The sequence below is a fragment of the Neltuma alba genome, unplaced genomic scaffold (assembly GCF_004799145.2).
Source record: "Neltuma alba isolate B1F8T4 unplaced genomic scaffold, ASM479914v2 tig00011274_pilon, whole genome shotgun sequence".
NCBI lineage: Eukaryota > Viridiplantae > Streptophyta > Magnoliopsida > Fabales > Fabaceae > Neltuma > Neltuma alba.
The window spans coordinates 392,066-405,838 of NW_021635984.1; the positions used below are offsets into that span (position 1 = coordinate 392,066).

Here is a 13,773-nt window from a genome sequence, read left to right on the forward strand (position 1 = left end):
TGCTTCATGGAAGGGGAAAATAAAATATCCTAAATATAAAATAAAAAATTCTTATCATGCTCCTATATATATAAACCCCAAGCCACGTAGTGATTGCCTGTACGTTCTTCATCGGGCTCCTTCATCACTGGCTTGTATTACAGTAAAGTGCGTTAGCTATGGAAATCATACGAAGTCGAATCAGCTCTAAATGACGATGAAAATGGTTATTCTTTTAGCTTCATGCATGTTTTAAGAAAGGCATGAGATAAAAGCATATTGGCTATTGATTGTGAGTGCCTGATGGTAAGGTTTCATCTCATCTCAGTTGCTATAACTCCAGGTACGTAGAATTTCTTTGTTAGAATAATTCAAGATGAATTATTAAGCCTAACAAGATTAATACAAAAAGCAAGTAAAAATGAGTTCAGATACAATTAGTTGATGATTAGGTGCAAGCACTAGATTGATCAGGTGTATTTATTTGGTTTTGTAATCCCAAGCAGATCAATTGGCTCATTGAAACCAGTCACTTTAATGTTTGTGTACACACACACACACAGAGGGAGAGATATCAAATCTTGATACATTCGTTGGGCTATTTTTTAACTTGTTGGCAAGATTTATCAAAGACCATATATATTCAATAGTTTGAGTTTTCTTGGTTTTCCCTACTGTTTTTGGTTCCGGGATCATGTCTTTTAATGGCCACATTTGGCTAAGGATATATACGAAAAGATTCTCTCCTCTTTCCTTCACGTCCTCTTCCCTCCTCTTTCTTTCCTGGCCATATGATCAACATTTGAATAGTTTAGATTTTTTTTCTTTTTTTTTACAAAATAAGTTGCTATCTATTTGAGGCTTTAAATTAAGTTTAAGAAGAAGTGGAAATATTGAGTTTAAAGATTCAATACTTCTAGAAGAACATGAGTTGTAGGTAGCTGAAAATTATATCTCTCTTATTCCCCATATATCCTTTCTTTCTTCATATTACTCACATTTCTGCACGGGAGAGTAATAACACAGACTACCCACAAAGACACAAGTTCAAATTCTTCTATCAATATTAGAATTTCATTGGTGGTTAGTTTATAAATACTATCTGAATCAATCTCATTTCTTTTCTAAACCTCACTTATCTAAAGGTTAGGAATATCTTGTTTGTTAACCGTTCCTTTTCCGTACAATGGCTTCGATTGTCTTAGAAAGCCAGGGTATCCTCCTAATCACGTATTACAATTATATATATATATATATATATTCTTAATTTTGGATAATAGATTGAATGTATGCGTGTATATTATGGAACATTGGAGTTTGGTTGAATGTTTGCGGATTTTAGATATTTTAATATTAATTTTTTTGCTTTGCTGTTTTTGAATGTTTCTGGTTGTTTTATATTGTTTCAATGTAAGGATGCTCTATTTTTAAAAATTTGCATAAATGTACTTTATAATTATATGAAAAAAGTAATAAATATTAAGCAATTACTTGACGATTATATTAAAAATTGTCAACTAAATGTACTTATTATTTGACTTTTTATTGTTAAATTGTCAAATAAATTATCCCTTATGTTTCTCAGTTTTTAATCAAGTGTAAACTGAGAGTTTAAATGAAGCCTGCACATTTGAAGGTTAAAAACTATTCATGCCAAAAATAACTGATAAGTATGTATGTGTTGTGTAGTTACCGTTCAACTCAATTTCTAATTACACCATCCAAATTTTGAGTTCAAATAAAAGATCAAATCATTTTAATGGGTGGTTTCAATCAACAAGAAAGAATGAAGCATTTGGTTGAGGTAGATACTTATCAGTTATATTAATCACAAAGAAACCGGAAAAAATAAGTTATATTAATCCATAAAAGCGTCCTAGCTAGATAATCAAAATGGTTCTATATACTTTTAATAATTATATTATATTAAACTAATCAGTATTTATTTTCTTTTATAAAAATTGTTACCTTCAAAATTTTTATTTGGGTTAAGGTTCATCCAGCACCCTAAAGTATTTTTCAAGTGTGTCTAGCACCTTGAAATACTTTTTTCGCCTTACAGCTGGATGCGCAAAAAAACAAAATTTTATGTGCGAGACATACCTAAAAAAATACTTTAGGTTATTGAATGCATTTGAAAAATATCTCGAATGTTAGATGCATTTTAACCCTTTTTATTTTATCTTAAATAATTGTCACTTTAAGATGTTAAAGAAAATATTAATCATCCTGTTCATAAGTTTTATTATTTGTTAACTTCTAATTTGACTAGTAAAAATATGTAGGGCAGATAATTAATATAATCAGATATTTTAGATAATTGTAGTTAACTTTTTTATAATTTATTTCATTATTTAATTTTTATACGTCGCATTAAACAATAAGAATTTTTTATAAGCAACAATTATTATTTTAATATAGGGTAATTTTATATTTTATTTTAAAGCGGTGGGAAAATGTTACAGAAAATTCTTGAGCAGATAGTTTGGTTCAATAGCGGCCGCAAATTTGTTTTTGGACAAGGGATCATGCCACATTTCCTACTTTAGAGCTGCCACGTATTTAAGGGCCTTCTCGTGATGCCACGTGGCATTCGTTCTGCAAAGATCTCTCGCCACGTAGTCACAAGTATCGTTTTGTAAGTGCAAATCCCCTGCTTCGTTCTTATTCTGTACCACAATCTTGTGGCAGTTACGTGCCGTTATTTTATTGGATCAATCTCGCTCAACAAAAATTTTGCGGAAACTCACGATATTTTAAACAGTTCGATACATATAAATATAATCATGTTTTTTTTTTAATTTGGTTTTGGATGTTTTAATTGAGCACACACAAAAAAAATAAATAAATAAATGCATGCTCTTTAGTCTTTATAAATAATATTGTACTCCTCAACCTAGGATCTCATGGTGGATGAAATGGTTAATTTTTGATGAAGTATAATAATATTGTTTGATTTATGTAATATATTCCATTCAACTAGGCAGTTCTAAAAGAGGATAGTCTAAGGCTATGAGTAACAAGGGGGAATATGTTCGTGGGCTTGGCATTATATTTTATCTTGATGGAATTTTGGTTTTGGTTCTTATAATTTCAAATTGTGATTTTTGGTTCGTATAATTTTATGAGAACTTGATCTAAACTAATATAGTTAAGTATATAAATTAAAACCAAAACTTAAAAGCACATGAATCAAAACTAAAACTCATCTTATTATCTTTATAATTTTAATGAGTTTTGGGTGTTAGGCTAACCTGAATTGCATATCAGTTGAGGTAAATCCTGACCTAACCTGCCCTTATGCAACTTTAGATGGAGATATATGAACAAATTAAAGATGCATTTGTACGAGCTTAATCTTGACTTTTATTGCCTTCACACACAAGTTTCTGTCGAATCAGGATCAATTCAACAATTTGAATATTGCGTGAGTTGAGTTTTAAATAATAAGCAAAGCAAGTGAGAGCCTAAAGGAGGTTATTAAGTCGCAAGGTCTTTATATTGAACTTGGCATTGCTTGAGGAATTACAATGTCTTTTGTGATAATGACTAGACATTGACATTGTGATGAAGAAAGTTCACACATTGGAGAATCTTGCAAATATACATCTTCCCAACGCAGCGTTTTCAGAGTTTAGTTGCCATCCGTAGCTGAGATGATGGTGAGTATTATTATTGAATTTCGGTTATAAAAACGAAGATTATTGTGCCTCAAATTCCCATAGCCTATTGTGATTACTTTTATTTATTACCTTCGCATAAAATCTTTTCTGTCTATGATTGAGAATTCAAGAGATCATATAGTTATTTGCTGCGTTAATAATTTTTAACTTTTTAAGAAGCTTCATGTACATCAAGTTTTTCTTCTTCAGAGTGTTGAGATGATTATTGTAAACTATCTTTTATATTGAAATTTAATTTCTGATTCATTATATAATTTCTTTTCTTACACGATTTTCTACTGTTTTCTCATTTATTACTTCTCATTAAGATCAAAACTTTCAACCTTTTCTTTCAATTTTTTAAAATCTCACGACACGTGGTATTTTTAGGAAATGTTTATGTGATTAATGGAATATATATGAGTCGATCCTCCTAATGATTAAGTTTAATACCTATAATGAACGGTGCAGAAAAAACATGAGTATAAATGTATGTGTAGACGGTTAACACAGTATGGCTCACGGATGCTGCGTGCGCCGCGAAACATGGGATAAAAATTCTCTCCGCTCATAAAGGACTTACCGCAATTCTAACTGGATCGGGCTTGGGTTTGGAAGAACTCGCGATTGAATCGAAACGCATGGCGCGTGGGACACACGTTCGAGAATATTGGGCTAATTACTTTAGAATCATTTCATGATCTTCTTATATGTTATCCGATCTGTAAGTATCTGATCATTCTCAATTCTCAATTTTCTCCTCCTTTTTCTTTCTGGGGCTGTTTACCAATTAATTTTTCTCTGAAGATCTCTTTGTAATAAGTTGAAATTGAAGATGTTAAATGGAAATTTGGTTTCGAATTCGCTCAGATCCATGGTTATTAGTTTCGAATTATGATGGTCTAATTTGATTGATGTCGTTAAGATATTTTAGCTGATCGAAAACGAAGAAGAAGAAATATATAGCAAAAGATCTGGTCAGTTTAACCAGAAAGCAAAAGATTATGTCATATGTATCAAAACAAAGCAACCAAATTTTTAGAGTTTGAGCTAGAACAAATTAATTAGTTCAATTGGGGTTTTAATTTGCCGAAAAGAAAAAGGTTTTCTCAAGTTGGAGATAATTGGATCTGAAAAATTTGAGTAAATACTTAAGCCGCAGATCCATGAAATTAGGAGGTGAATTAAACTTAGTTATTTCTGGTCTGAATTACCTTTAATAAAAGTCACTAGCTAGAGGAGTTTGATAAATTAATTAGAAAGTTTGTTAGGTGAAATTTTTTTTTATTTTTTCAGAAAGTAAGACACAACATATTATACTAACTCCGGTACTAAATGTAAGAGCTAGTTTGACTTTTATTTTGATAATAAATATAAGACTTCAATTCATTTTGTTTTTAATATTTATCCATTTTTCTATGGTAGTCTTTTTAGTAATGGTAGTTCTACCTAATACATTTGATTAATAAGGGTATTTTGAAAAAAATAATATCTATTTATTACAAATAACTAATTAAATTAATTTTCTTAATCTACTTAAATTAGTCAATCAGTTCTTATATTAAAGAGTGGAGGTAGTATTATAAAACATTTTGAAAGTGATTGTAGTAAGTAGGGAGGGAGCGTTAAAAGTTTTTTAGATATTTGAATTGTTGTAGTTGCAAATGATTTATAAGCAAAGAAACATTTGTTTAAGAGAGGAATGAAATAGAGTTAATCTATGTATATGATTTACAAAACGCTATTTTTGTTTGATACATTCGAGATACATGTTGCAAGATCTTCAGACAAAAAAATTTTGTTGTAAGAATATGAACATGTAAAGTTCAAGTTGAGGGGGAAAAAAAACTTCCTTCAGTTTTAAACACATAAGAGACAGATGACTACCTTGCAGAGATTAAGAAAATTATTTAAATTAGTTGTTTAAAAAAATGTGTTGATTTCTCTAAAGTATTAATTTAATCATTTATGTTGGAAATGGAAACTACTACCTTAATTTTGGACAATCAACAAGGAGAGTTTAGCAAAAAGATTACAAATTTAATTGGAAGATAAAGCAGACTAAGATATTACATTTACCCAAAAAGAATTAGGATGAAAGAATACTAAGAGGAAGAATTCCCTAAAATAGTAATTTTTTAAATTATTTTTGAAAGTTTTCCTTCCTATTTTCCTCCTTTTTCCCTCCATCAAAATAACCTTAGAATTAAAACATACCCTCTATTGATACATTTAGGACTGGAATGAGTAAAAGTTATATAGACAAAGCTTGGAGAAAAAACAATAAGTAAACAGAAGATTTTTTTGCTTAGTTAATTCCAAATTACATATATCTGAAGTAGTTCGGTACTGAGCTCTAAAGCCACAAGAGCTTGCCTTCAACACAAGACCACTCTCAGACGTACACTTTTTTCTTTTTCTTTTTTTGCTTTTTGATTTTGACTCGGACGAAGGAACGCTCATCTTTTAGACATACCGACCCAGACAATATTTAATACTAACAGCTTAGACATTTATTTAACCTACACAAGCTTATAAAAACTAGACCCATATAACATCGTAGATTGTCAATAACACATTGATCCGTTGAAGAGTGCATTAAGGTGGATAGTGAAACTCATTGATCCATTGCTTCGATGAACTAACCTGTACCTCAGATTGTGTTCTTTTTTTTTTTTTTTGTGTCTTCTAAGGCTTCACTTTGAGAGTGTCTATGAACCTTCCCTTTGAAATGTCATTAGAGGATAGAAAGTTGAGATATTCCCTGAAGCTGAAGTCTTTGTAGGATTTTGTTCGTTGATCATCCACAAGTTTTGGGGCTGGACCCACCTTTGTGTCTATTCCCAAGCTGTGAAGACTTGCTATGGACAATCTCTTCGCTTCACAATTCACTGTTGCTCTGTGAATCACACTTTTGCAAAGTCCATTGCTTAGTATTTCCATTTGATCTCCCAGTTGCACCACTAAAGACCCTTCAACATATGGAACCCTAGCCCAATTGTTGTCCTTGTCCTTGATTTCAAGCCCGGGTCGGGTTTGGAGCAAGATCGTGATCAGCCCAAAATCCGAATGAGGCAGGATCCCTAAAGTGAGTCCGGGTTCTGGGCAAGCTGGGTAGCAGTTTACTGCTAGGACTTGGGAGCCTTCTTTGATTTCTTCTTCTAAGTAATTAGGGTTTAGCCCTAGGCTTTCAAAAATTAATTCAGCTAATTGTTTTTGTAGAACTTGCGTTTCCTGTGCATAGTTTCCCATTTTTTCCCTGTGCCCACATAGAGACGTTAGAGATAATTAATTAGCATTAATTTTATATATAGGCTAACAAATTAATATGTGTGTGTGGGGGGTATATTTTATTGTTTCAAATTCGTCATTTATCCTTGAAAACGTTAAACAATCTTTTTCCTAGAGACTTTGCTGTGAGTATAGCTAAAGAAATATGCAAAAATGCATAAGACGGCACATTTATATCACAAAAAGTCAAACCTATAAAAGACATTAATGATGACGGGGTATTAAAAGGTGATGGATGGATGGGAGTTATGCATTTGGCCCTTTTAGCATTAATTGAGAGAAAATAATAGCCCCCCACTTGTGACAATTCTGGTTCACACACTAAAATGGAATCCCCTCTATTTATCTAGGGAAACTGACAATTTAGGAGCACACAAGAATGTTAATACACTATCATATTAGAACATCATCAGTACTACTTAAATTCTATTCGACTACTCAAATTTCTAATATTCAAAGCTGATTTTTAAAAAAAAAAAAACCTGATAGTGTTAACATTTTTAATCAATCCATGTTGACCATTTTAGAGGATGCACACACACATATATGTATGATAATTAGAAGCATTCCTGTAAAACTTGGTTTGTTGTTGAGAATAATATTAGTAATTGTTTGATTAATAATTATTACTTACCTGTAAGTTGGTGGATTAGAAGGCCACAAATGGATCCAATCAGAGAGAGGATGTGAATAGTGTTTGATGAAGTCTCTCCAGCAGTAAACTTCATCCTTAACATGGTTAAAGCTTGTATCATACCTCACAGGTTTGTTCACATCATCAGAATATAACTTCATCTTTTCTTCACTCGGCAAGTTGAAGAACTGTCTCGCAGTTTCCTTTGCATCGTCCATTACATATTGATCAATCCCATGATTAATAACCTTAAAACACAACAAATCCACGTTAGCCTCATCGTATTTAGGTGTGCTGTATTAACGATATGCATGCATGCAGACAGAGACCTAGATTTAAATATTGTAGCTTCCATGTGGATATGTGTGGGGTATGCCTGACCCATTTACGGATGAAAATTTTCCTCGTCTCTGCACGTGGTGTATTGTGTCTGGTTCAAACTTGTACAGATGTAAATCTGGGCCCCATGCCGTTGAATGTAAATATGTACGAGAATTAAAACTCTAAGGATCATAGTATAACCACACAAATAGAGAAGTGCGTATACACACACACATACTGTTTTTGAGTTGGAGTATAAACTAAACTGTACCAGAAAGACACCAAGTTCTTTGCTGCAGGAAGCTATCTTGCGGATGGTTTGAGACCTAAGAGAAGGATCATGTAAAGAAGACAAGTCTATAATGGGAATGGTGGTGGAGATCTGAACATTAGGGTTTGGTCTCTGTGAAGCTGGAAAAACGTAACGCTCAGGTATGGAAGATACTCCTTGCTGATCAAGAGACATAACACAAGTAAAAGAAGACGAAGAAGAAGTATGATTTACTCTCTGAGTATTCTCCATATCGCTTTCTAAATATTGTGAGTGATGATCTGGTCAAGCACACACCAGAGCCTATTTATAAGCTCCTGTAGTGGGGGTGTGTATCACCTTCATATATATATCTGGTCAAGTCATGGATTCCTTTACTGGTACAATTACATTGTATGTTGAATAAATATGAAAGAGGGGCGCCAGAAGGGATAGAGACAATACAGTTGGAGAATATAAGGGAAGAGAATAAATGCAAAGAAAGTCACGCAGTGATGGAAGGAAGTTGAATAAATGAAACCAGAACATATTTTTTGAATATAATATTAGAGGATGAATTTGTACGAAGTTATATAGTTGTGGTACATATTCCTGCGTTAATCGCGTGTATATACATTTGACAGCAAGTGGGAAACTCATCAGATTGTAGGCGTTTCATAAAAGAAAAGCAAAGAAAAAAACGAATAAAAGAAATTCAAGTGGGTTGGATAAGATGATTCCTGTTTCCTTCTTCCTCTACCGAGTTAACACGACATGTTTTCTTAAGTCCACCGAAACTGAAAGCCGACATGATCCTTTGAAAAGGTATAGTTTGTCGTTTATTGTCATTAAAGAGGGGTTTATTTAATTTTCCCTATAACATATATGAATAAAATTTTTTATTCTCGAGAGTTTGATATGACGTATTTTTGAATTCTTGTTTCTTGTTTCTGTGGGCCGAAACTGGAACGGATTCTCTTCGTTCGGCGCTTGACGGACTCAACTCAGTGCAGCCATCGACGCTGCACTTTGTGACACGTGGCACAGACGGATTACGTGGTGTACGTTCATGCACCGTTTCATGAATTTGGGGGCAACAAAGTTTCCTTTTTCAAGGGGGTGATCGCAAAAAAGTTCATTTTCGTATGTATTATATTACACAACATGGAGAAAAAGAATTAAATTATAGACAAAATTTAGGACAAGTTTCCTTGGTGAATTTCTTTATAATCATGCTTGTTATTTTGTTATTGTTAATTGTTGATATGTGCTTGTAAATTCACTTATAAAGATCACTCGTTGTTTTGTTATTGTTAGTTGCTATAAGGTGATGTGCATGTGCAATTATAAATTTACCTATGAACTTAATTTAATATATATAAGTAATTTAACCCAAGTTTTGTCTTTAAACTATTTTGATTTACATGAGGACAAAACACGCTGATTTTATTTATGTTTTTCTTTTTTCAGTTGAAATTACTCTCATTTCTAACTTGGAATTGACCTCAATGCTCTTAAGCTGTACCATTAGAACTCATTTCTAGCAATTTTGCTGTAATTTCTATATTATTTTTATTTCATTTGCCGCCTTAAAAAAAAAAATCCCAATTTGATGTTGGTGCCACATGTCCTAAATTGGCAAGTTAGAGAGATTATGTGGCGATTTCATCTCACATGCACCGTACCGACTCACTGCCTCCTTTTCATATATATATATATATATATATATTTATATAACTCTACACTCTTAATTTCATTTCTTGGCTATGAGAAATAGCTTCACATAAACTTGTTCCCTGGCGTCTTGAATGAGAAGGTAAGAGAGAAGAAAAATATGAGAATGAAAACTTCCTCTCTTTCAATTAGATTTCTTCTCTCTCAATCTCAGTGAGAAAATTAAATATGAGCCTGGCCTCCTAACCCTGTGGGCTGCACAAGGTAAGTCCTTAAACATATAATTTGAAGTATAACATAGAACGTTAGATATTTTGTTAATAATATTTGGAATGTTTGAATTGTTATATTAGGTGTTCTAATATTGGGTTATAATAATAATTTAAATTATGAAAAGATCTTAAATACGGCCTGCTAATCATCAGTTGATTGAGTTTGTTAGGTTTAGAGTTAACTTAGTCATATTTAATTAATTAATTTAATAACCTATGATCGTTAGGTTGTTAAATGGAGGCAATTAAGCAGATTGGCTAAGCGTGGCGGTATAAAAGTGCTTTTACCCTTTTTTCGATTTTTAAAGTTCCCTTGATGGCAGAATTCACAATCACTTTGTATAGATATCACTATGCCTCATGCTAGTCAGAAGAATCTTCAATCTCTCTTCATTTAACTATTTTTCTGAGTATTTCTCTATGTTTCTTTCAGTTTTTTAATTAGCTCGAGATATTTTGAAGATTACTTCTTCAGATTTACCAGCATAGGGAGATACATTTGTAAGCCTTTCGATATTGTTCTAGATCTGTGGAATTTTAATTTCCATGGGTTGTCCATTATGAAATTAGATAAGAAAAAAGAACGGATAAACGAAAGAATAAGTAGAAAATGTCCCAATAACTTATTTATTTATAGCCAGAATACAAAATCCCATTTTGCCATAGAAATTTATCCACAGAAGCTATAGATATCCAAACGTTTTTGTTAGATTAATATCCACAGCTCCCATGTGAAAACTTTTGTGATAAAATTGAACATTGACCCTTATTTTATTTATAGCCAAAGTCCCAACAAACATGCCAATATTGAATTTCTTATCTTAAATTGGTATCAGAATAGCATCTTAACTTTGCAACAGATTCGTGAAAGTGGCTCTATCTCTATCATTCACTTACGTTGAACTCTTTAATTTCGTCTTAAAGAATTTCAGCCAGCCTCCGTAGGCACAAATGTAAAATATAGTTGTCCTAAACAGAGAAACTAATTAAGTTCCATTTCGATAACATTATTGTCAAGCTTAGTTAATACGAACCTGTCCACAGCTTGCTCATTGGTATCTTCACCAGTTAGTTTGATCAAATTTTGGTTTTGGTCCTTATACTTTCATAATTTTTGTGTGTGTGTGTGTGTAAGTTCAAAGAATGGTCTTCATAATTTTATACTTTTAACGAGTTCTTATTTTGATCCTATATTTAAACTTAGATTAAATGTATATGAAACTATAAGAATCAAAACCAATGATTTGAAACTATAAAAATTAAAACCAAAATTTGATCAAACTATAAGGCCAAACAATGATATTATGTGTCTATATATATATATAGAGAGAGAGAGAGAGACACACACACCTGAATTCGAAGGTATTTTTTCTCATAAGCTTGACGGGCTTTGGTAATTGAGGCAACTTAGTGCCTGTTTGCTAAAAAGTAACTTATAAGTGTGATAAGTCAGATTGTAAATTTAGAGGCTATTTGTTACAATTTTTGGATAATCTGATTTATGGTTCAAAAGCTGCTTTTTTAAGTACGATTGCAAAGCAACTAAACTTTACTTATGACTTATATAAAAGTAGACTTTTGAAATTAAAAAACATTTTTGCCCTTATACTTATGTTGTTCTTATGCTTCTCTCTATATATTCCTTGTGCTTCCTAATCAGTTTTAGTTATTTATTTTTAATATTATCTTAAGTAAAAATAATTTTTTAAAGTTTTTATAATATTTTTAATTTTTAATATTATTTTTCATTTTATATCTACAAAGATTATGCAGAATATGTTATTCAATTAATTATGTAATATTATTTGATTCACAAGTTTTCACATTACTATGATTTCTAATTTAAATATATTTTATTCATTAAATATAACTTCTTCCTATTATAGTAATTTAAAATTATTATATTTTGTAAATTTATATTTTTAATTATTTTTTATTATTTAATAAAAGTCATTCCCATCTTGGTCATTCTATAAACTAGACTTACTTATTCAATTATAATCCGAATAACTTTTTCACTTTACAAACTATCTTTTATAAAATTCAATCTAAATATAAATTACATCACCCAATCTAACTTTTATCTATTCTCACTTTTTAAAAAGTTAGATTGAAAGTAAGTTTTTTTTTTTTTTACTGCTAATCCAAATGAACCCTTAATAATAACATGGCCATAGAAGCATATTTTGTAAAAGATTGTCCTGTTATTATATTTTTCTTGTTAAGTTGTAAAACCTCACTCAGAGCACCCACTGCCTGAAAAATTATAAAATATTAGTTCCTATATTGATTTTATTGTTATTAAAAAATTTATTTGCTAATCCTTATATTAATTTTTCATAATTACAAATATTAGTTCCTATATTCATAATAATGTGAATAATGACTAAGCATATATAGGTTGTCACAAAATGCAAAATAAAAAAATATTTTTAAAATAAAATGATGAAATAAAATTTATTTATTATCTGTGTAATGAAAAATTATTATACTTATAATCGTCTTCTTTCATTTATATACAATATATTAATATGGATTGTTTTGATTTTATTTAGATTTACATGCATAGCCCTATCATTGATGATAAGGTAAAGCCGTAAAATTGATGAAAATGAGACAAAATATTAGTTGCGCATATGCCAAATGGAAAAAGATTGAAACTTATGCCATGCATGATTCAGTTAAAATAACACATAGAATCTTAAAATTTAAATTAATAGTTCATTCGAGTGGTCCACAAGTACTTTATATAAATATAAAACTCTGGTAAATATTAAGTTTAAAAAAGTGTGAAACTCATGTTGTAGCCATACAGTATTTTTTTTTTTTTATGGCCGACGCATCCATACAATATATATTTACTTGTGGGTTAATATTCTTTATATATGTGTGTGAATATCTAATTTTAGTTGGCGTATGGCTAACTACCATTTTATCTCAATTCTCGATCCTTTTTATGTGTAAATCATACTCATAAATTGACATCTTACATCATCAAAAGCCTTATATAAGTTCTATTTTATATGCCACTTGATCAAATGATGGGTGTTTAATTTCCAGCATTTGTAAATAGAGCAAACTCATATATACTTTATCAAAATTTAACCATGAACATATTTCTCTAATTAAAAAATTGACTAAAGTTTGATTTAAATGTTGTAAAGTTTCTTTGATATATATATATATATATATATATAGAAGTATTAGATAACAGCTTTTTTTTTTTAAACATAAAAAAATGAGGTAAATATTAAGTTAAAAAAATTGTGAAACTCCTGTACCCATAGAATGCACGGATTCATCCTTACTTGCAGGTTGCTGTTTATTCAAATATGTAAAAATCAAATTTCTCATACAATAAATTTGGCACCAATTAACTTGTAATTTAACGAACAAATATAAAAGGAAAAATATTTCATCTGTCCTTTTAATAATAAACCAACATACAGACAAAATAAAAGGCAGTAATAAAATGCCGAGAATTTGGATATGCAACAATTTTTTTGTAATAACCAGACTGGTCTTTGAACACGTTAATTCATTGGTTCAACTGTTCAAGCACAACAGATTTACAATTAATAGGTATTTTTTCCTCAATCCGTTAAAATATTGTATACAAATTAAATAAACTATTACTCATAAACTTAAGCACTAAACTTAGATCACCATTTTGGCCGCCAAAAAAAAAAA

General features: G+C 30.7%; 1 protein-coding gene across 1 annotated transcript; it reads right to left on the minus strand.

The window, feature by feature from the left end:
- Window positions 1-6,329: 6,329 nt before the first annotated feature.
- LOC114763306 (flavanone 3-dioxygenase 3-like) lies at window positions 6,330-8,424 on the minus strand. Its single transcript, XM_028952929.1, has 3 exons — window positions 8,159-8,424; window positions 7,567-7,814; window positions 6,330-6,900 (listed from the first exon to the last, which is right to left on the minus strand). The coding sequence occupies exons 1-3, from the start codon at window positions 8,408-8,410 to the stop codon at window positions 6,330-6,332; spliced, it is 1,071 nt and encodes a 356-aa protein (XP_028808762.1). The 5' UTR covers window positions 8,411-8,424.
- Between the last annotated feature and the right edge of the window lie 5,349 nt (window positions 8,425-13,773).